Source organism: Aquarana catesbeiana, linkage group LG04, assembly GCF_042186555.1.
Source record: "Aquarana catesbeiana isolate 2022-GZ linkage group LG04, ASM4218655v1, whole genome shotgun sequence".
NCBI classification, from domain to species: Eukaryota; Metazoa; Chordata; class Amphibia; order Anura; family Ranidae; genus Aquarana; species Aquarana catesbeiana.
Genome location: NC_133327.1, coordinates 494,664,597 through 494,687,687, shown reverse-complemented (window position 1 = coordinate 494,687,687; position 23,091 = coordinate 494,664,597). Strand labels below are relative to the sequence as shown.

Here is a 23,091-nt window from a genome sequence, read left to right as displayed (position 1 = left end):
CTCTGTGAAGACGTGATTAAAGCCACAAATCTTTCCTCTAAACCACTCACAGCTGAGGAGAAAACCTGCTCAGTTATATAGACGGGGCTGAAGTGTCGCTAGCAATTGCAGCCCCTGATGGCTCACTCTGACCAGCCTCCTTAGATTGGGATGGTTTTGCAGAGGGAGGATCCTTAGGACCTGAGGGCGACCCCTTTGTGTCCTTGGTCTTTGTGGCATTTGAAGCACTTCCTCTGGTCATAGTGCTGAGCACAAACGCAGAGGTACCACCAAAAAAATGCACCCACTTCTGAGCAATAGTCCAGCAACTGCCGCTGCTATTAAACTCAGCCTGATGCTTAAAGTAAATGTGCCTGGGAATGCCTGTGTCACCCACTCACATGCCACCCATCCGCTCTGTGTCCCTCCTAGCTGTATGCACCTGAAAAAGGCACATTTTATAGCTATGCAGCCCGTGTTGTAGACCTTAAATCGCGTCAACGCCGCTAAGCCCCGCCCCCTTCCTCCAACCACCCACCACGTCCCCCTCCCTCATCTATTTTAAAATATAGCGTTTTGCCATGCGAGCAGGCTCCGATCCTGACCGGACTCCATGGGGGAGGACTGGGGTGGAGGAGAGCTGCTGTAGGGAACTGCCGTAATGGCAGCTGGAGCGGTGCGGGACACCGCCGTCTAATGCCATGGCTCCCTCTGCCTGGAGGAAAGCTATCCAGGTGGGGGGACATTCCTAGGAGAAGAAAACCCCCTTTCCTACGACTTTACCTGGAGCCTGGGCCGGAGGAAGCGTGCAGCTTGCACACGAGACTAACAAGCACGGAACAGGTACGTGCTCTTGCCAGCCCCCGGTGGTGACTATAGGCATAGCAACATTTACTTTAAAAGTAGAAAACCCACAAGAATTTGAAAAATTCCTTAGGAATCTCCCTTACCTTATCCAGCTGCAGGGTTCTGTGGTAACAGACCCAATCTTCACCTCTCACGGTGGGCTCCATTTAGAAAACCTTCAGGGACTGGGGCTCCCTTTTTATCGGGGGATCCACGACCCGGGGCCTGTAAAGCAGGAATATGGCTGAAAAAAACAAATACTGGATCCTGGGGTCCAGCTCTCTAAAAAGGAGAAGCGTTACAGGTAAAACCTTGTTTCTTCGGACACGAGGCCCGGGTACCATTCAATTCGGCCTGGAAAAGACACTTTTAATGAATCTGGTTGCATGGCTTGCCCCAGTAAGGAATATTCCAGCGGAGCTCAGCACAGCACATCTTTACTCGTGACCAACACCTAAGACACTGGCGAAAAAATTGAGGTACTCCCGGTAAGGGGAGGGGTTATATGGGGAATATAACTTTCTGTTTAGGGTGTGCCAGTGTCCATCACCTGAAGGCGCCATATAACCCATACAGTTATTACTGTGGCTCTGTGTCCGAAAAAACGAAAAAACCTGACAGCTCCAGTCAGAGCCGCTGTACTAACCATGCGAGGTTAGTACAGTGAGCTGCCCACTGAGCTTTTGTGTTCTGACAGGGGTACGCCCCCCCCCCGAACACTCCGATAAGCGCTCCTTTCCATTGGCTGTGAGCACTGATCGGGAGTCGGTCGGCTGCTGGTTATCCAGCATGCAGGTCCTACAGAAGCCGGATGGCTTCTGTCGGACAGACCGACATACACACGGGCCGAATGTCGCCCAATTTTTTTTTTTCTTTTTTAACCGGCCGCTGTCCCCCGACATTCAGCCCGTGTGCACAGGGCTTAATGCTCATCATACACATTACAATATGACCATGCAATCTCTGTACAATAAACGTTAGATTTACCAAAACTGTTACATAAAGACCTACCTAATCTATCCAAACAATTTGTATCCAGCCAGGCAGACCCTTGCTTTACATTTTTGTTTTTAAATCTAAAAGAGATTGTACAATTAGATTGTAATGTGTGTGGTCAGCTTAAAGACTGGACATAACTACTCAGCAAGTATTCTGTGTATACATCAAAGGTTTAGTTTTCAATTCTGACTACAGTGTACCTTTACAAAAGACTTTACTGAGCTTATTATTATATCCTAAGTCAGTCATAGTAAGGCTTGGAAGTTCTAGAAGAAAGGTGCATGTTTCTTTGCAAGGTCTCAATATACAAATCTATGCTTCCAGAGGGGTTTGTGTATCATATGTTTATATGAACTACAGATATGAGCACAAAACTGGGTACACTTGTCAACAACCTGGACATACAACTCCACTTTTCTTCTCGATTCAGGCATTTCATAATACAACGGTCACTAAGTCAAACAGTTACTGACATTTTTCATTACCACCTTAGATGCTTTCAGTCACCTTTGAAGGACTAAATAAAACATCAAATCAACTGGATGCACACTGGAAACTCAAACTATGGAAGCCAATTGTGTGCTATGTTTTCAGATTTGTACAGCTTCTGATTTGCTTCCTTTTTTCCAATAAACTTTAAGCATTAAAAGAGAGCAGATTAATGCTGGTAAACTTTTGTTTGTGTTGCATCGAGTGATTGATTCAGACATTCAATCAAATCAAATAGGCGACAACATGAAAAATTGATGCCTGTATGGCTGGCATAAGGCAGAAAATCTAAATTATTGTCTATGTAAACTGAATTTTTAAGTATTCACTGTGTCATATTAGAGAAGTTTTGTTTTTTCCTTATTTCCGCAGGGAAATTGTAGACAATATCTCTCAATATAAGTGTGCAGGAATACACAATATTTCATGCATTTACAGCCCTTTCCTTGATGCAAGCAAAATTCTTATGTTTTCACATTGGCTTTGCCCACATCTTTCAGCAGGGAATCAGTGAGCAGACCCCCTGCTTAATTGGAGCTGAACGGGACAAAACAGGAATTTTTGTTACTCACTGTAAAATCCCTTTCTCCGAGTTCATTGATGGACACAGCACCCACACTCCTCCATTGGACTTTATACTTCTGACTCTGACACTTTGTGACAGACTTGCCTATAGCAGCAAGGAGGTTTTATACCAGCTAGGACTGCCCATAGGTGGTGCTTTGTTTTTCTGCCTAGTGTCCTACTCCTCTAGGTGGCGATATAACCCTATGGTCAAGATTAAGAAGTGCTATGTCCGCCAATGAACAGAAGAGGAATATACGTTTTTCTGACATCCATGCCTGTTCAGCTTGCGTCTGCATTTTGACAGCAGATAGAGGCAGACTAATGATGGCTCTATGAGCGTCAGATGTAAACAAACTTGCGTCTTTTTACATCAGGCTACCTCTGATCCTTCATATTTAGGTCCAAAAATGGACCTAAACAGACTCAAAGGTCTACCTAAAAAAAATTGACATGCAGACCTCATCAGAAAGTCTGTGTAAAAGGAGCCTAAAGAAAAGTTAAAAGCCTACACGAGCATTAGGGATCTTGTAGTGGAGTCCTCAATGCCACTTTGCGCAGCCCACATATATTTTGTGTGCTTGTGTAGGCTTTTGAATTGTTTGAAACAAAATCTACTTGTAAGTGTTAAACGTTATAATTTTACTACACATCAATGTATACAAGTTTATTGTTTTGAGCTGAAATATCAACAAATGATTCAGGATTAAATTTGAATGTATGTTACTATTTTCAATCATTTTTTTGTACCATAAGGTGTTTGTAAACATGCCGAGAATGTACAGAGGCTGAATATCTACAACTGATTAGACAGATGAATGTAACAATAAAATCCACTTTAAATATTTACAACCAGTACAACACAAATTCATGGTTACCCAATAAGCAAAAACACATTCATAAAGTATGTTAAAACCGGAAATGGTACTTCCTATATTCAATGTGTGTGTGTGTGTGTGTGTGTGTGTGTGTGTGTGTGTGTGTGTGTGTGTGTGTGTGTGTGTGTGTGTGTGTGTGTGTGTGTGTGTGTGTGTATATATATATATATATATATATATATATATATACACACATACATACACACATACATATAAAATCAGAAACCAAACAGTAGAAACAAATGTTGCTGTACGAATCCATAATATTTTACCTTTGAAACAAGTGACAGATACATTTCATTGTGTTATATTAAATATTCAGAGAAGAGTCTAAGTGCAAAATAAGTGCAGGCTATACCCTAGTGTTTCAGGGAGATCATTTATTTGTGCAATTGTTACTCTTAATAATGCTGAAAGCCGGTTTTCCAACTTCTGTATTATTTGATGTCAGACAAAGGAGTTGGGAGGTCTGTGCAGGCAGTCTGCTGTACATAACATCTACATTATTTTGTCTAATCCTAATGTAAAGTACCCTTTAAGCTGTACATTCCACTTGCTTCCAGCTAAAGTTTGGAATACACTAGTAGATTTTTGTGCATTCAATGGCTTGAAAAATGTTGTTTGCAAGTACAGTAAAATCTTGGTTTGAGAGTAACTTGGTTTGAAAGCATTTTGCAAGACAAGCAAAATTTTTTGATAAATTTCCACTTGACATACAAGCGATGTCTTGATATACAGGTAGCGTCACGTCACAACTGAGTATAAAAGAGACGAGAGGTGCCGTAGCAATAGGGTTACATTTAATGAAGGTGCAATATTTAGCAACTTACATGGTTGATGACTAAAACAGGCAAGTCTAAGTATGCAGGCATCTGGGGTAAAGCTGTCCACATAGACCATCCTCCGTACCGCTATTGTTGTCATCCCTTTCACGCTGTACTCCACGAGCTTTTTAAGCCTCGCATTTAGATCGCTCTACTGCAGGGTAGTCATCCCGGTCACAACTGCAGACTGACAGCGGTGAGAGCCGTGGAGGATGGTCTATGTGGACAGCTTTACCCCGGATGCCTGCATACTTAGTCGTGCCTCTTTTAATCATCAACCATGTAAGTTGCTAAAGGTTGTACCTTCATTAAATGTAACCATATCACTACACTTAGAGGCACCTCTCTTCTCTTTTATGCTCTCTAGCTCCTGCTGGATTTTGCTTCTAATCCCCTTGTAGAGGCTGCCACTTGTGGATGGACATGTTATGGTTACACAACCTACGACATTGCGATAATCTTTTTAAATGGACTATAAACTGAAAGACCCATGAATAAATGGTTGTGGAACAAATCATCTGAGTTTCCATTATTTTTTATGGGGAAATTCGCTTTGATATACAAGTGCTTTGGATTATAAGCATGTTTCCGGAAAAAATTATGCTCGCAATCCAAGGTTTTACCGTAGTTCAGAATTTCATTTGCCTTTAACATTTAATTTTGGAATGAAAGTAATTTCCTGAATGAAATACACTATTAGCAATATGTTCAAAGGAAAATGTTCCTCCGTGCTCCATCGGATTTTCTTGTCACTGCAGTCAAAAACAAATGTCGATTTGACCCCACTAACCATTCAAAATCTTAGAACAAAAAATTCCAAATGAAATTCTACTAATATATACCCAGTTTTAGTCTGGCTATAATACAAATAGTTCTGTGGCAGCTGTATTCATGATACATGTGCTAACTAAACCTATGTGGCTGGGCGGTTACCTGATCTTTAAACATTAACAGGATTTTATTTATAAATATATATTCAAAAATGCTGATAGAGCCAATTTAATTAAAAACAAAGGCTTTTTTTTTTGCATAAAAATGACTTACAAGTAAAATGATGGTCATAAGTATTTTGGGTCAGAGGCCAGAATTTTGACAAGGTGCAAATGTAAGGGAATGGCTGTGGATGTAAGAGTTTAAAAACAAAAAGGTGCTATAGAAAGCATGAAATACACATAAAGAAAACCGTTTCCCCATAGATAAACTATTGTTAATGTTTTCAATGCTGGAAGAGATCCTTGTAAAAAGTCCATCAGAATGTGTTCCAGAATAAAGTCAGCGGAACTTTCAGGAAAGCCAACTGCCGAGCTTCTCTGCAGTTAGAAGAAATTAGTCTTGAGTTTGATGGTGGGTGCACTTTGTATGGTAGGAGCAGGCTGTCGAGAGGCAGCTTTAGCCTTGCTGGCCTGATTAGCTCTAATGGCAGTTTCTAAGCATGCTTTCAACTCTGGAGCAGCTCCCATAACAGTTTTAAATGCATGAGGATAAAGAGGACCAATACGCATCAAGTTCTGCAGTGCAAACTCATGAAGATCCTTTGAGGAGGGTGATGCCGAGCTGAAAGCATTGACATCCAGCAAATAAGAAATCAATGTTGGAACCAGCAGAGCAAGAAGCTGGACTCCTGTGGAGAAAAACAAATATGTTAAAAATGTAACTGTAGAAAAGTTATTCTACCTATAATATCTAAAAAGTGCATGCCCATATCATAATCATATTTTTTTATATTTGCTACAATGTAAAGAAGTGAGTGTACAGCTTGTATAACAGTGTAAATTTGCTGTCCCCTCGAAAAAACACACCCACATTCATGTCTAAACCGCTGGCAACAAAAGTGAGTACACCTCTAAGAGCCGGTTCACACTAGAAGCGGCACGACTTGCAGGTCGCCTCACCGAGGCGACCTGCACACGACTGCCACGGCGACTTGCAAGACGACTTCTGTATAGAAGTCTATGCAAGTCGCCCCCAAAGTAGTATAGGAACCTTTCTTCTAAGTCGGAGCGACTTGAGTCGCTCCGATTAGAACGGTTCCATTGTACAGAACGGGAGGCGACTTGTCAGGCGGCTAGGTCGCCTGACAAGTCGCCCCCGTGTGAACCGGCTCTAAGTGAAAATTACCAAAGTTTCAATATTTTGTGTGGCCACCATTATTTTCCAGCACTGCCTTAACCTTCTTGGGCATGAAGTTCACCAGAGCTTCACAGGTTGCCAGTGGAGTCCTCTTATACTCCTCGGTGACATCATGGAGCTGGTGGATGTTAGAGACCTTGCGCTCCTCCACCTTCTGCTTGAGGATGCCCTACAGATTGCTCAATAGGGTTTAGGTCTGGAGACATGCTTGGCCAGTCCATAACCTTTACCCTCAGCTTATTTAGCAAGGCAGTGGTCATTTTGAAGGTGTGTTTGGGGTCATTATGTTGGAATACTGCCTTGCGGCCCAGTCTCAGGAGGGGAGGGGATCATGCTCTTCTTCAGTATGTCACAGTACATTTTGGCATTCATGGCTCCCTCAATGAACTGTAGCTCCCCAGTGCCGGCAGCACTCATGCAGCCCCAGACCATGACACTCCTACCACCATGCTTGACTGTAGGCAAGACACACTTGTCTTTGTACTCCTCACCTGGTTGCCGCCTCACATGCTTGACACCATCTGAACCAAATTAGTTAATCTTGGTCTCATCAGACCACAGGACATGGTTCCAGTAATCCATGTCCTTAGTCTGCTTGTCTTCAGCAAACTGTTTGCGGGCTTCTTGTGCATCATCTTTAGAAGAGGCTTCCTTCTGGGACAACAGCCATGCAGACCAATTTGATGCAGTGTGCGGCGTATGGTCTGAGCACTGACAGGCTGACTCCTCCCCACCCCTTCAACTTGTGCAGCAATGCTGGCAGCACTCATATGTCTATTTCCCAAAGACAACCTCTGGATAGGATGCTGAGCACGTGCACTCAACTTCTTTGGTCGACCATGACGAGGCCTGTTCTGATTGGAACCTGTCCTGTTAAACCACTGTATGGTCTTGGCCACCGTGCTGCAGCTCAGTTTCAGGTCTTGGCAATCTTCTTATAGACTAATCCATTTTTTGTAGAGCAACAATTCTTTTTTTAGATCCTCAGAAAGTTCTTTGCCATGGGGGAGAGCTGCAGAATTAATGGTTAAAAAATTGTGATCTGGATTCACCCTCCCTGACAATCTCTCCTGGAGAGATTGCCAATTCTTTCACATAAACAAGTGGAGAGACTTTCTGCTCACTCAGCTGTCAAAAGAAAGCATCTGGGCAGTCTGCTAAGTCTTTAACTTGTAACTAAGCTTCCTTCTTAGATCAAAGGGATAGAACTTCTGTGTAAATAAATAATCTGGGCAGTCTGCCAAGTTTTCAACAACTGTAAATGCAGGAAGTTTAACCACTTAAAGTCTAAATCTTTTTCTGACACTTCTTTCATAAGTTAACATCAATATTTTTTGCTAGAAAATTACTTGGAACCCCCAAACATTATATATATTTTAGCAGAGACCCTAGGAAATAAAATGGCAATTGCTGCAATATTTTATGTCACACTATATTTGCCCAGCGGTCTTTCAAAAGCAATTTTTTGGGAAAAAAATACACTTCAATGAATTAAAAAAAAAAACTAAACAGTAAAGTTAGCCCAATTTTTTTGTTTCAATGTGAAAGATGATGTTACGCCGCGAGAATCGTGAGAGAATCGTGATGTATCTTCTAAGCAAAAAAATCGTGATTCTCATTTTAGCCAGAATCGTGCAGCTCTACCATGAGGTGCCATGTTGAACTTCCAGTTGCCAGTATAAGAGAGTGAAAGCAATAACACCAAATTTAACACACCTGCTCCCCATTCACACCTGACACCTTGTAACACTAAACTGGAATGACACGCAAGACTCCATTGCTGAAGAATAAACATGTTGAAGCTCATTTAAAGTTTGCTGCACAACATTTAGACAAGCCTGTCAGATGAGACCAAAATTAAACTCTTTGGATGCCATAATACACCCCATGTTTGGAGGTAAAATTGCACTGCACATCACCCCAAAAACATCACACCAATAATAAAGTTTGGAGGTGGGAACATCATGGTGTGGGACTGTTTTTCAGCATAGGAAGGAAGGATGATTGGAAAAATGTACCAAGACATTCTTGATAAAAATCTGCTGCTACCAGGATGATGAAGATGAAACGAGACATTTCAGCAAGACATTGATATCCCAAAGTCAAGGAAACTAAATATGGTTTTAAAGAAAGAAAATAAAGCTGCTAGAATGGCCCAGCCAATCACCTGACTTGAATCTAATAGAAAATCCATGGAAACAACTAAAGATCAGAGTTCATAGAGGAGGCTCATGGAACCTTCAAGATTTGAAGACCGTTTGTGTGGAAGCATGAGCCAAAATCACATCTGAGCAATGCATACGATTAGTTTCCCCATACAGGAGGCGTCTTGAAACTATCATTACCAACAAAAGATTTTGTACTAAGTATTTAATGAATTTCAGTTAGCGTGTTCAATACGTTTTCCCTGTGTCAGTCCATTTTATTACATATAACTTAATTTCTGAAACGTATTTGTTTTGGTTTCGAAAAAAAAAAACAGGTTTAGAAAACTATATATATATATATATATATATATATATATATATATATACACATATACAGTGGGGACAGAAAGTATTCAGACCGTCTTAAATTTTTCACTCTTTGTTATATTGCAGCCATTTGCTAAAATCATTTAAGTTCATTTTTTTTTCCTCATGAATGTACACACAGCACCCCATATTGACAGAAAAACACAGAATTGTTGACATTTTTGCAGATTTATTAAAAAAGAAAAACTGAAATATCACATGGTCCTAAGTATTCAGACCCTTTGCAGTGACACTCATATATTTAACTCAGGTGCTGTCCATTTCTTTTGATCATCCTTGAGATAGTTTTACACCTTCATTTGCGACCAGCTGTGTTTGATTATACTGATTGGACTTGATTAGGAAAGCCGCACACCTGTCTATATAAGACCTTACAGCTCACAGTGCATGTCAGAGCAAATGTGAATCATGAGGTCAAAGGAACTGCCTGAAGAGCTCAGAGACAGAATTGTGGCAAGGCACAGATCTGGCCAAGGTTACAAAAAAATTTCTGTTGCACTTAAGGTTCCTTAGAGCACAGTGGCCTCCATAATCCTTAAATGGAAGACGTTTGGGATGACCAGAACCCTTCCTAGAGCTGGCCATTCGGCCAAACTGAGCTATCAGGGGGAGAAGAGCCTTGGTGAGAGAGGTAAAGCAGAATCCAATGATCACTGTGGCTGAGCTCCAGAGATGCAGTCAGGAGATGGGAGAAAGTTGTAGAAAGTCAACCATCACTGCAGCCCTCCACCAGTCGGGGCTTTATGGCAGAGTGGCCTGACAGAAGCCTCTCCTCAGTGCAGGACACATGAAAGCCCGCATGGAGTTTGCTAAAAACACCTGAAGGAAACTCCAAGATGGTGAGAAATAAGATTCTTTGTTCTGATGAGACCAAGATAGAACTTTTTGGCCTTAATTCTAAGCGGTATGTGTGGAGAAAACCAGGCACTGCTCATCATCTGTCCTTACAGTCCCAACAGTGAAGCATGGTGGTGGCAGCATCATGGTGTAGGGGTGTTTTTCAGCTGCAGGGACAGGACGACTGGTTGCAATCGAGGGAAAGATGAATGCGGCGAAGTACAGGGATATCCTGGATGAAAACCTTCTCCAGAGTGCTCAGGACCTCAGACTGGGCCGAAGGTTTACCTTCCAATAAGACAATGACCCTAAGCACACAGCTAAAATAACGAAGGAGTGGCTTCACAACAACTCCGTGACTGTTATTGAATGGCCCAGCCATGACTTAAACCCAATTGAGCATCTCTGGAGAGACCTAAAAATGGCTGTCCACCAATGTTTACCTTCCAACCTGACAGAAATAAAGAGGATCTGCAAGGAGGAATGGCAGAGGATCCACAAATCCAGGTGTGAAAAACTTGTTGCATCTTTCCCAAAAAGACTCATGGCTGTATTAGATCAAAAGGGTGCTTCTACTAAATACTGAACAAAGGGCCTGAATACTTAGGACCATGTGATATTTCAGTTTTTCTTTTTTAATAAATCTGCAAAAATGTCAACAATTCTGTGTTTTTCTGTCAATATGGGGTGCTGTGTGTACATTCATGAGGAAAAAAAAATGAACTTAAATGATTTTAGCAAATGGCTGCAATATAACAAAGAGTGAAAAATTTAAGACGGTCTGAATACTTTCCGTCCCCACTGTATATATATATATATAATATATATATATATATATAAAATCACTTTCTGTGCTCACACACTTTTTACATTTACTGTACATGCAAACAGAAAGTAACTATAAGCCATCTTACAGCTTTGGCTAAAATATTTCTTGATGCCAAGTAAATAGCAAATTTATAAAAAAAAAGTGTACTTACTATTTTTTTCTTCTCCCAAAGCAACTACAGTCTCCAATACTTTAATTCCTTCCTGCACTGCCAGCAACTCTGTGCTGTTACTTGGTCTTTTTCTTGCAACAGCCTTTAGATTTTCTACCATGATGGGTGCAAGTGCATGAATATAAGGAGTGGAGAGAGCTCGATTGGAGTGCTGGAACACTGACAATATAAGCTGGTAACATTTTGCTTGCACCTGTAAAATAGAAACATGATAAATTATCAGTTTTGTTATGGATACTGAGGCCATCAAAAAAGATGTTCTCAATTTTATAATCATCTGATACAAAGATTGAAAATCAGCCTTACAGTGATCCATCAAGCACTATTTGAAATTAAATTGGCCACATAATCCAACTGCGGTTTTTAAAATCTTCCCCTTCCTGTAAAAGGGCATTTTTTTTTAATAGCATACTTGAAACATTTACAAAGAAAAGCTGTATGGACACTTCTCTTCTAGAAAAATGTATTGTATTCAGCCCTGTGCAGTGACCTTACCCTCCTGGCAGGGTAATTTTCAATTCCATTCAAATTGACCAACAGAGAGGACTATTTTAGAAAATAGCCCTTTTTTATTCAAGCGTCAAGACAGTGAAACGTAAAAGTTCTCCTGTTACACAGCTCAAAAAAGCAATATTCAGAAGACAGCGCAATATTAACCAGTTCTGGACCTTGGATGTGAAACAAATGCCCCAAAAGCTTCAAAAAGGTTGCAAGGGTGTATCTTTGCCCTTGTTCACTTCACCGCAGCTCTCCTGCCACTAGCACCAGCAATTGCTTTGCCTCACCAGGTCTGCAAGGGTTACTAACAAATATGATGCTCAGTGTATTATTACATTGGTTTCATTCTTCTGCACATCAAAAGGGGTGACTTTTAATCTACACATAACATCTGTTAAAGCAACCTTAAGAGAGAAAAAACCCTTCTTCCCCTATTAGTTTTAACAAAATGAACATTTTGACCTATATTAATACCCTTTATTTCTTTACCTGTTTAGTATTAAAGCTAACTGAGGGACATAGGATTGGGTTATACAGCCACCAACAGGAGGATTTGGACACTGACACAAAAAAAAAAAAGAGACCATCCTGGATTAACTCTCCCACTCCCAGCACGCCTCGGTTAGTATAAAAGCATTATTAAGTGCAAGATTGCAAACTGAGGAGTGGGACCTGCATCCCTCAATGAGCTCCAAGAAACAGTACAAAATTATTAATTTTCCCTTCTAGTTCATTGAGGGACACAGGATTTAGAGGCAACTAAGACAATCTAAAAGCAGTCCAACTGAGGGCTGGGCAACAGTAACAAAAAGACAGGCCCACATACCAAAACAATGAAACTAGGGGTTCCCTGCAGTTTAAAGAGCTGCCTGAAGGACAATATGTCCAAAACTGGCATCAAGTGAGGCCTGAACATTCACCTGTTAAAAAGTACAGTCTGAACAGAAGACCAGGTGACAGCCTTGCAAATCTGTTAAACAGTTGCCAGATGCCAATAATTCCAAGAGGCACTCACAGATATAGTGTAGTGAGCTTTGACAGGAAAGCCAGGAACCTGATCTGCTAAGCTTAAACAAATGATCTGTCTGAGTCACTAAGTAATGTTGGAACGGAAAGCTTTCTTCCCCTTTATGGAGAAAATGAGGAATGACAGAAAGAGGTAAACCCAGACAGCACAAACTACATCCAGACAGTGAAGAGAAAATAGGATTTTTATTACAGTTTACCTGTAAAATCCTTTTGTTTGAAGTACATCACGGGACACAGAGCCATAGTAATTACCGTGTGGGTTATAGGCCACCTTCAGGTAATTGACACTGGCACACAATAAGACAGGAAATCCACTCCCTATATAACCCCTTCCACTACTGGGAGTACCTCAGTTTTTGTAGCAAAGCAATACACGTGTATACCAGAAAGAAGGGAGGGGCCTCTGTGTTCCATGATGTACTTCAAAGAAAAGGATTTTACAGGTAAGCCGTTATAAAAATCCTATTTTCTTAATCATACATCGCGGAACACAGAGCCATAGTAATTACTATGTGGGATGTCCCAGAGCAATGCCAACTGAAGGGAGGGAGACAGAAAAAAATTAGGGCACCATGAGATCAGAGGACTTATACTGCAGCCTGCAGCACACTGCGCCCGAAGGCGATATCCTCATGACTTTTTACATCTACCTGATAGAATGATAGAATCTGGTAAATGTATGGACTGAAGACCAAGTTGCGGCCTTGCAGATTTGAGCCATGGAGGCTTGGTGATGCACTGCCCACAAAGCACTAACAGCCCTTGTGGAGTGCGCTTTGATTTGAAAAGGAGGAATCTTCCTCTTTAGACCATAAGCTTGAACAATTATTTGTCGTATCCATTTGGAAATAGTAGATTTCGATGCTGCCTGTCCTCTTTTAGGACCTTCAGGAAATACAAACAAAACATCCGTTTTTCGAATCTGAGCAGTCGCCTTCAAGTAGACTTTGACTGCTCTCACCACATCAAGAGAATGTAGTAACCTTTCTTCCGTAGAACCGGGTTCTGGAATAAATGAAGGTAGAACAATATCCTGGTTTAAATAAAAACTTGACACTACCTTCGGTAGAAAGTTAGGATGAGGACGCAATACTACCTTATCTTTGTGAATAATTAAATATGGCTCTTTACAAGAAAGAGCAGCCAACTCTGATACCCTTCTTGCAGAAGATATGGCTACCAGAAAAACTAGTTTCCTTGTCAAAAGGACCAAGGGAATATGTCGTATCGACTCAAAAGGCTGTTTCTGTAATGCTGACAGAACTAAATTCAGATCCCAAGGGTTCAGGGGTGATCTAACTGGAGGATTAGGCCACGTTACCCCCTGAATAAAGCTACGAACCAAAGAATGCACATCAAGTGATCGCTGAAATAATACTGATAAGGCCGAGACCTGGTCCTTGCTAGTACTCAAGGCCAACTTCATTTCTAACCCCATTTGTAGAAAGTCAAAGATTCTACCTATGACATACTTCGTGGGGTGCCAACCCTTGGATTCACACCAGGAGACATATGCCTTCCAGACTCTATAATATATGATTCTGGAGGCCGGCTTCCTTGCATTAAACAAGGTAGATACCACTGAACCGGACAGCCCACGCTTCTTCAGAATGTGGGTCTCAAATAGCCAAACCGTTAAATTTAGAGTTTGCAAGGTATGATGAAAAGAGAAGGTGAGAGAAGGTCCAGACGTTGTGGTAGGGTCCATGGGTCCCCTACCGCCATCTTTATGATCTCTACAAACCAAGATCTCCTGGGCCACAAGAATCACCGACTTCCCTTCCTGCTTGATCCTGCAAAGAAGTCGTGGAAGCAGCAGAACAGGAGGGAATGCATAAATCAGTGAAAACTGGTTCCACGGAAATACGTTATGCACGCTAGCGGATATTTTGTTCTTGACACAAAGCAAACAGATCTATGTCTGGGATCCTCCATCTTTGACATATTGACAGGAATATATCGGGGTGAAGAGACCATTCTCTCAGGAACAACCACTGGTAACTCAAGTAGTTCACCTGCCAATTCTCTATTCCTGGAATGAAGACTGCCGACAGGCAAAGCGCATGGTTTTCTGCCCAACTTAGGATATGATTCACCTCTCTCTGGGCCGCACGACTTCTCGTGCACCCTTGGTGATTGATATAGGCCACTGCTGTGGCATTGTCGGATTGGATCCGGATAGGACAATTCCGTAATCTGAACGTCCAGGCCCTCAGGGCCAAGCGCGCTGCATGAATCTCTAGAATATTGATGGGCAAGGTCATTTCTGACCTGGACCATTTTCCTTGAACAGTCGCCTCTTCCAGGACTGCTCCCCAACCCGAAAGGCTGGCATCTGTTGTTACCACCTTCCAGGTAACTGGTAGGAAGGATTTTCCTTTCTGCAGATTCTTGGTTATCAACCACCAACTGAGGCTCTGGCACACCTTTGGAGTCAAGTACATTGGGAAATCTACAGCTTGGACCTTCTTGTTCCAAGCCAATAGGATACTGTTTTGCAGCAGTCTCGAATGAAACTGAGCATAAAGAACGGCCTCGAATGAAGCCACCATCTTTCCCAACAACCTCATGCAAAGTCAAATAGAGGGATTCTCCTTTGCCTTGACTACCTGAATCAGCTTCCTTATGGCACTGATCTTCACCTAGGGTAAGAATACCCTCTTCTGGGCTGTATTTATGATCAGACCCAAGTATTCCAAATCTCCTTGATGGTTTTAAGGAAGATTTCTCTAGGTTGAGAATCCAACCTAGGTATTCCAGGTAGTTGACAGCGGGCTACCAACTGGTCTATCAAGAGCAGATCGTCTAGATACGCAACAATCGTTATACCTTGAGCCCTTAATCTGGCTAGAGGAGGGGCCAGAACCTTTGTAAATACTCGAGGAGCAGTAGTTGGCCTGAAAGGCAGAGCTACAAACTGAAAATGAAGATTTTCTATTTCGAACCGTAGATATTTCTGGTGAGCGGGGAAAATCGGCACATGGAGGTATGCATCCTTGATTTCGATTGACACCAGAAGAAGTTCTCCACCTTGTAGGATGGAGACTACTGATTGGATTGACTCCATGCAAAAAGAGCAGATATTCAAAAACCGGTTTAGATTTTTGAGATCTAGAATGGGTCTGACATTTCCATTTGGTTTGGGCACCGTGAAAAGGTTTGAGTAAAACCCCAATCCCTGCTCTTCTATGGGGACCACCGATCTCACCTTTTGGGACCAAAGATGGTCCAATGCTTGAAAGAGACACTTCTTTTTCTCTGGATCCCTGGGAACGTTTGATCTGAGAAAACGAGGAGACGGGGACTCTCGGAACTCTAGTTTGTACCCTAGAGTAATTGAGGAAGCCACCCATTTGTCTTGACACTCTTCCTGCCAGACCCTTGAGAACTGCAGACGTCTTCCCCCCACTCGAGCGAGCGGGGGCGCCCCTTCACAAGGAGGCTTTAGTATTTTGTAGCGTTTCTTCCCAAGGACTTCTTTTGTCCCTGGGGTTGACCCTGAGGTTTACCTCTTGAATTTGACGGTAGAGGCCGTCGAGACTGCCTGGAGGCCGATGCTCCTGGCACTGGAGAAGCGACTTGTTTAAATGAAATACGCTTACTTCTTTTCCTAACTGGCAAAAGGGTACTTTTTCCATTAGAAATTCTTTGGGGATGATCTGGATAAGAACATCCAAACAGCCATTCACCGCGAAAAGGAAAACTAGCCAGGAGCTTTTTGCTGGGCGATTCGGCTGATCAATTTTTCAACCAAAGTATTCTATGCATGTGCACCAGCCCCAGCGTAAGGCCTGGAAGATAGAATCTCTCATAGCGTCTATTGTAAAACATAACGCCCCGGGTAGCTCAACCAAATTTTGGGCCTGCTGATCAGGAATAATCTTGAGCACCTGTTTAAACTGGTCTCTCAAGAATTGACATACACCAATTGCTGCCAGCGCAGGCTGAGTTACTGAACCTGCCAGAGAAAAAGTGTTTTTTAATAGGAATTACAACTTCTTATCTGGTGGATCGCTAAGCATTTGAGCATTGTCTACCGGACAAGTCAAACTTTTATTCACAGAGAATATAGCAGCGTCAATTGCTGGTATCCTATATCTTTTATTAAACTTTTTCTCCATAGGATAAAGTGGTCAAAACTTTTTAGGAGGATAAAATGCTTATCTGGGTGATCCCACTCAGAATACATAAGCTTTCCCAGCAATGAATGGATAGGAAAGGCATGCGCAGCTTGGGGAGGCTTTAGCGAATCCAAACAAGAAGTAGGCTTGTCAACCGCCTCAGTTAAGGGTAGCATAAAAGTGGAGCGGACCAATTCAGTAAGAGATTGTACCATCAATCTTTCAGATTGTGAACCTGATCCTTCCACATTTGACTCCTCAGAAGAGGAGTCATCAGCCTCTTCCCGGTCCCCTGAGAAAAATTCATCATCTCCCGCCCCCGGTTCCTCAGTTTGAGGGTCGGGGTAACGGAAGGGGACCTATCGCACTTAGTCCCACTTTGGGATGCGATTAAAGCCACTAACCTCTGCTCCAATCTTAATGTGGTTGAGGAAAAAACTTCTTCAGTAACGCAGACAGGGGCTGCAGTGTTGGAAACAGTTGCAACACCTGATGTCCCTGATGGCTCACTCTGACCAGCCACCTGAGATCCCTTAGGGGAGGATGCCATCTTAGAGATGATTTTAGGCTTTTTGAAGCTTGAAGGAGTCCCTCTTGAGCCCTTTTTTGGGTTGTTTCTACCCCCCCTTCTGACCATAGCCTGATACACAAATGCAGAGGCACCACCAGAAGAAATCGCATCCACTGCTTGAGCAAATAGTCCAGTAACTGCCGCTGCTATTTAACGCTCAACCTGGTGCTTTTAGTAAATGCGCCAAGGGAATGCCTGTGTCACCAAACCTCTTACATGCCCCTTTTTGCTCGTGTCCCTCTGACAGCTGCAGCCAGCAAAAAATTGAGTTTTTAAAACATACTCCTGCGCTGGACGTTGCAGCACGTCAATGCTGCGCTAAGCCCCGCCCTCTCCGTCACATCGCGCCCCCCTCTCTTTCCAAAAGAGCGTCTTTCCCGCGCAGGCATGGGCCTCCGATTCGATGGGATCGGCGTGTGTTTTGGGGAGGGGGGGGGTGGCGAGGAGGAGACCCGGTAATCAAACCGCCGTGCAGGGGCGGTAAAAAACAGAGCAGCATCGCTGATCGATTTGACTTCCCCCTATCCAGGGAGAGGGGGAAAGCTTTGTCCAGGTGGGGGGATGTATTTTTGTAGGAAAATCCCCCCAATCTTACTGGAGTCTTGGGCTGCTAGAGGAGGGAGATCTGCAGCTTCTGCTGAGACAGCGTGATCTTTGAGGAAGCATGGCAAGGTATGTGCTCTATACAGCACCCAGTGGTGACTTTTAGGCATGACAACATTTACTTTTTAAAGGAGATAATTCATAAGAAACTTAAAAATTCCTTAGAAATCTCCACTTACCTTTCCCGCTGCAGGGATTTCTGTGGTAAAACCAACAGACCCATTCTTCACCCCTCACGGTGGGCTTCGTTTAAAAAAACCTTCAGGAACTGGGGCCCTTTTTATTGGGGGATCCGTACTCCTGGACCCGTAATAGCACCCCACCAGAAAAAACTTATGGCTAAAAAAACAAAAAGCACTGGATCCCGGGGTCCAGCTTTCTAGAAAGAGAAGCGTTACGGGCTAAACCTTGTTTCTTCCGCCACGAGGCCCGGGTTCCATTCAATTCAGCCTAAAAAGACACTTTGAATGGATCCGGCTGCATAGCTAGCCCCAGCAAGGATTGCTCCAGTGGAGCTCAGCACAGCACATCTTTACTCATGACCAACACCTTAGACCCTGGCGAAAGAACTGAGTTACTCCCAGTAGTGGGAGGGGTTATATAGGGAGTGGACTTTCTGTCTTAGGGTGTGCCAGTGTCCATTACCTGAAGGTGGCCTATAACCCACATAGTAATTACTAGGACACCTTTCACACTGAGCCGCCCCGGGCGTCAGCAGTAAAGCAGCACTATTTTTAGCGTCGCTTTACCGTCGTTTTAGCTGTGCTATTCGGCCGATAGCGGGGCAGTTTTAACCCCCGCTAGCGGCCGAAAAGGGGTTAAATCCATCCGCAAAACGCTGCTGCAGTGGCGCTTTGCCGGCTGTATAGCAGCGCTGCCCCACTGTTTTCAATAGGCAGGGGCGATTTAGGAGCGGTGAGTTCACCGCTCCTAATGCGCGCCAAAGAAGCTGCTGGTAGGACTTTTTCTGATGCCTTGCCAGCGCACCGTTCCAGTGTGAAAGCCCTCGGGCTTTCACACTGGAGTGAATGGAGCTGCTGTTTTAGGGCGCTTTGCAGACGCTATTTTTAACGCTATAGCGCCTGCAAAGTGAATCAGTGTGAAAGAGGTCTATGGCCCGTGATGTACTATTAAGAAATGTCCTTCTCATGTAATGGAGCTGGACAAAGACATAGTTATTCTATGTCCTGGTTGAGGTAAAAAGCCAAAACTACATTAAGCAGGAGGGAGGCTCCGGGCCTCAACTGCACATTGTCCTTGTGTAAGATCAGAAGTGGTTTTTACAGGGCAAAGCTGCCAGCTCAAACAAACTCCTTACAATCAGAATGCCCTGGGAGTGTAGTAAAGCTAGCCAGTACCTTGTTGAAAACCATGGGTACAGAAAACAGACCGAATGGACAGCCACCATCTTGTGTTGCAGAGGGCCCACAGCAAAATGGAGGCAGTGTTGATGGAAAGATGGATGCGTGCATGCTTGGAATTCCACAGAGACAAGAAAGTATTCCTGATGAAGGGAAGCTTTAATAGACCTGGTAGATTCTATGAAAAATGTTTGGATCCACGGCCATGACTTCTTGGTTCAAGGATGTAGCAGGATCATGTTGTCCAGAGAAAGACAACCTATTACATGCTGTGAGGATGCTCCAAATTCCAGAGTGAGATTGAGTAAATAGAACTGCTTTGAAAGAGGACACCATCAATCACAGCACTCACATGTAGCTTTCTGGAAGGCCAGGGTCAGAACTGAAGGACTGTTATGATGGAATCAGAGACGATTTCTCAATGTTCAAAATTTATTCGAAATCCTCTAAGGTCCACAGCGTGAGTGACAACACTGGAGTTCAGGGTATACTCACGTAACAGATCATTAAGATATAGTATCTATAAGATACATAAACAAACGCACAATCAGGATGAACTGGATAGACCAGTGTCTTTATTCAACCTTTCCAACTATGTAACTTTGAGATTTGATGACTGGGATACCTTTGAGAGAATGAAGGCCCAGAACCAATACACCTGGGGTGAAGGCAAGGCCGAATAAAAGAGCCACAAACTAGTGTTTGGTACCTATGCCAAAGTCAAAAAATTGCTGTTGATCTAGAAAGATAGGTTTGTGCAAATGCAGTTTTTAATGTATGCCAAGTCGTCTTCATGATGAAGGCAGGCAATACCTAACCAAATAGATTCCATCCAAAACTTTTCAGTTCGTACAGAGGTGTTGAGTGTCTTCAAATCCAGGATGGGGTGAAGGCCTCCCTTTGGCATTCAGAACAGTAAACAGGCTTCAAAATATTGAAATCTTTCAGTGGAAGGAACAGGAACAATAACTTCCTGGTTCAAGAAAGGAAAGTCGGTCTGGCTGATTTTGCGGAGAAACAGGAAGCAAAATATGAAGCAAAATAAATAAATAAATGGAATAAAAGTAGAGATAGAAGACAAAGGTGAAACTATCTTGCAACCGGTGGGTACCACCTCTTGTACCCAAGCATTGGCTATGTGAGCTTCCTAAATTCTACTTAAATATTAATGATTAGAAAAATGAAAATCACAAGAGGAAGAGGGAGTTAATTATAACTATATTTCAATTGTGTATTTAACTGTTTGCCCAAATTTAAACTTTATTTCTTCACATTTAAAACTATCATTCTACAAAAATCAGCAACATATTTACAACACCTATAGGACAGAGGTAAGGCAGAGAATGTTTGGATTTTCCTTAGAGCAAACTCACCCAAGGGTCACTGGAGGTCATTGCAGTTTTGAACCTGTTTATGCATCCGGTCTGTAATGACTGCACCCCAATAAGCTCAGTGCTTGTAGACCACAGAAATAGTACTACAGCAGTTAGTATGCTTACTTCATCCAGCGTTTGCTTGGAGTCCACTGCATATGGTAATAAAGAGGTAAGGCTATATATTAAACTTGGTGCATTTCTAGCTGTATTATAATAAACACAATATATCTACAATTAAAGAACGCAAACAGATTTTATACAATTTGGACCGGACGCTAGAAGATTGCATTAAAATAGGTATAAAGGTAGACTTTATCTATGATCTTGCTGTGATCTTGACTGTTAATCACAGCCAGTGAAAAGAGACTGGGGTGGGGTGGGGGGGGCTGAGCCGTACGCTCTAAGTGTCAATTGACACATAGAGCCGGCTTGGGAGCGAGCGCGCACGAGTACTTCCATAAAAGGGGCTTGCTATGATGAGCACTCAGCAGGGGGGAGGATCCCAGAGGACTGGTGGGGGACCACAGAAGAGAAGGATTATGGCTGTTCTGTGCCAAACCATTGCACAATGCAGGCAAGTATAACATGTTTGTTTTTGTTTTGTTTTTTAAATGCAAGGTCTGACGCACCCCAAACTGTGTGGCTAGAATAGGGGAGTAGTACTAAACACAGTGCCTACCTTAATGCGGTATTACACTCAAAACTAAAAAATGAATTTTTAATACAGCTTACCTGTAAAATCCTTTTCTTGGAGTACATCACGGGACACAGAGCACCATAATAATGACTATCTGGGTTATACGCCACCTATAGGTGATTGGACACTGGCAACCAACAGACAGAAAGTTTCCCCCATATAACCCCTCCCATACCGGAAGTATCTCAGTTTTTGTAGCAAGCAATAAAGATCCCAGAAAAGAGGGGAGGGACCTCTGTGTCCCGTGATGTACTCCAAAAAAAAGGATTTTCACAGCTGTATTAAAAAATATTTTTTCTTTATCGTACATCACGGGGCACAGAGCACCATAACAATGACTATCTGGGATGTCCTAAAGCAATGCCCCTGAGGGGAGGGAGACACTATTATAGAAACTGCCACCAAAGGAGGACCTACTCCATTATTTGTAATAAGCTAAGGCCAGGGGCGGACTGACAACTCATGGGGCCCCCTGGCAATAGGGGCTCATGGGGCCCCCTTTGTCCCCACCCCCACACACACACAAGCCACACCCTCACAAAGCCCCACGTATATATTGCACTGCTACATTACATGCATTGGTCACAGAATTCCTCTACTTCATGTTCAAAATAAATGTTTAAAGAGGTAAGAAAAGAAAAATAAACTCACATTAACCACGTACATTTACTGCGGGGCTGCATCTCCTGTGAGCAGAATCATGTACAGGTACTTGATTCTGCACTTGCGGGTCTGCATGCTGTTTGACCCGCTGCCGCTGTGATTGGACACACCGAGAGCTAATCAGCGGGTCCGGAGGACCCGATGTCCTCCGGGCCCCGACGATCGTTTCCAACAGAGGCAGAGCGGTGGTCTGCCCATGTAAACAAGTCCCCAGAGAGCCTCCACCACTTACATCAGGGTCCCCAGAGAGCCTCCCCTTACATCAGGGTCCCCAGAGAACCCCCTCCTTACATCAGGGTCCCCAAAGAGCCCCCAACCCCCCTTACATCAGGTTTCCCAGAGAGCCCCCCTTACATCAGGGTCCCCAGAGAGCCCCCCCCTTACATCAGGGTCCCCAGAGAGCCCCTCCCCCTTACATCAGGGTCCCCAGAGAGCCCCCCCTTACATCAGGGTCCCCAGAGAGCCCCCTCCTTACATCAGGGTCCCCAGAGAGCCCTCAACCCACCCTTACATCAGGGTCCCCAGAGAGCCTCCCCATACATCAAGGTCCCCAGAGAGCCCCCCCATTCATCAGGGTCCCCAGAGAGCCCCCCATACATCAGGGTCCCCAGAGAGCCCACCATACATCAGGGTCCCCAGAGAGCCCCCCATACATCAGGGTCCCAGAGAGCCCCCCCATACATCTGGGTCCCCAGAGAGCCCCCCATATATCTGGGTCCCCAGAGAGCCCCCCATACATCTGGGTCCCCAAAGAGCCCTCCCATAGATCTGGGTTCCCAGAGAGCCCCCCCATAGATCTGGGTCCCTAGAGAGCCCCCCCATACATCAGAGTCCCCAGAGAGCCCCCCCATACATCAGGGTCCCCAGAGAGCCCCCCCATACATCAGGGTCCCCAGAGAGCCCCCCCCATACATCAGGGTCCCCAGAGAGCCCCTCCATACATCAGGGTCCCCAGAGAGCCTCCTCCTTACATCAGGGTCCCCAGAGAGCCCCCCCCTTACATCAGGGTCCCCAGAGAGCCCCGCCTTACATCAGGGTCCCCAGAGAGCCCAGCCTTACATCAAGGTTTTCAGAGAGCCCCACATACATCA

At 43.7% G+C, this 23,091-nt stretch overlaps 1 protein-coding gene across 2 annotated transcripts in view; it reads right to left on the bottom strand.

Moving 5' to 3' along the window:
• Window positions 1–3,529: 3,529 nt before the first annotated feature.
• Window positions 3,530–23,091, bottom strand: part of HEATR5B (HEAT repeat containing 5B) — a 180,405-nt gene continuing 160,843 nt past the window's right edge. For both annotated transcript variants that reach the window (XM_073627699.1, XM_073627701.1), the window contains exons 34-36: window positions 20,638–20,789; window positions 11,061–11,274; window positions 3,530–6,200 (exon numbers count right to left, since the gene is read on the bottom strand). In XM_073627699.1, coding sequence (XP_073483800.1) covers window positions 5,896–6,200; window positions 11,061–11,274; window positions 20,638–20,789 — 671 coding nt within the window. In that variant the 3' untranslated portion in view covers window positions 3,530–5,895. The remainder of the gene's footprint in view (window positions 6,201–11,060; window positions 11,275–20,637; window positions 20,790–23,091) is intronic.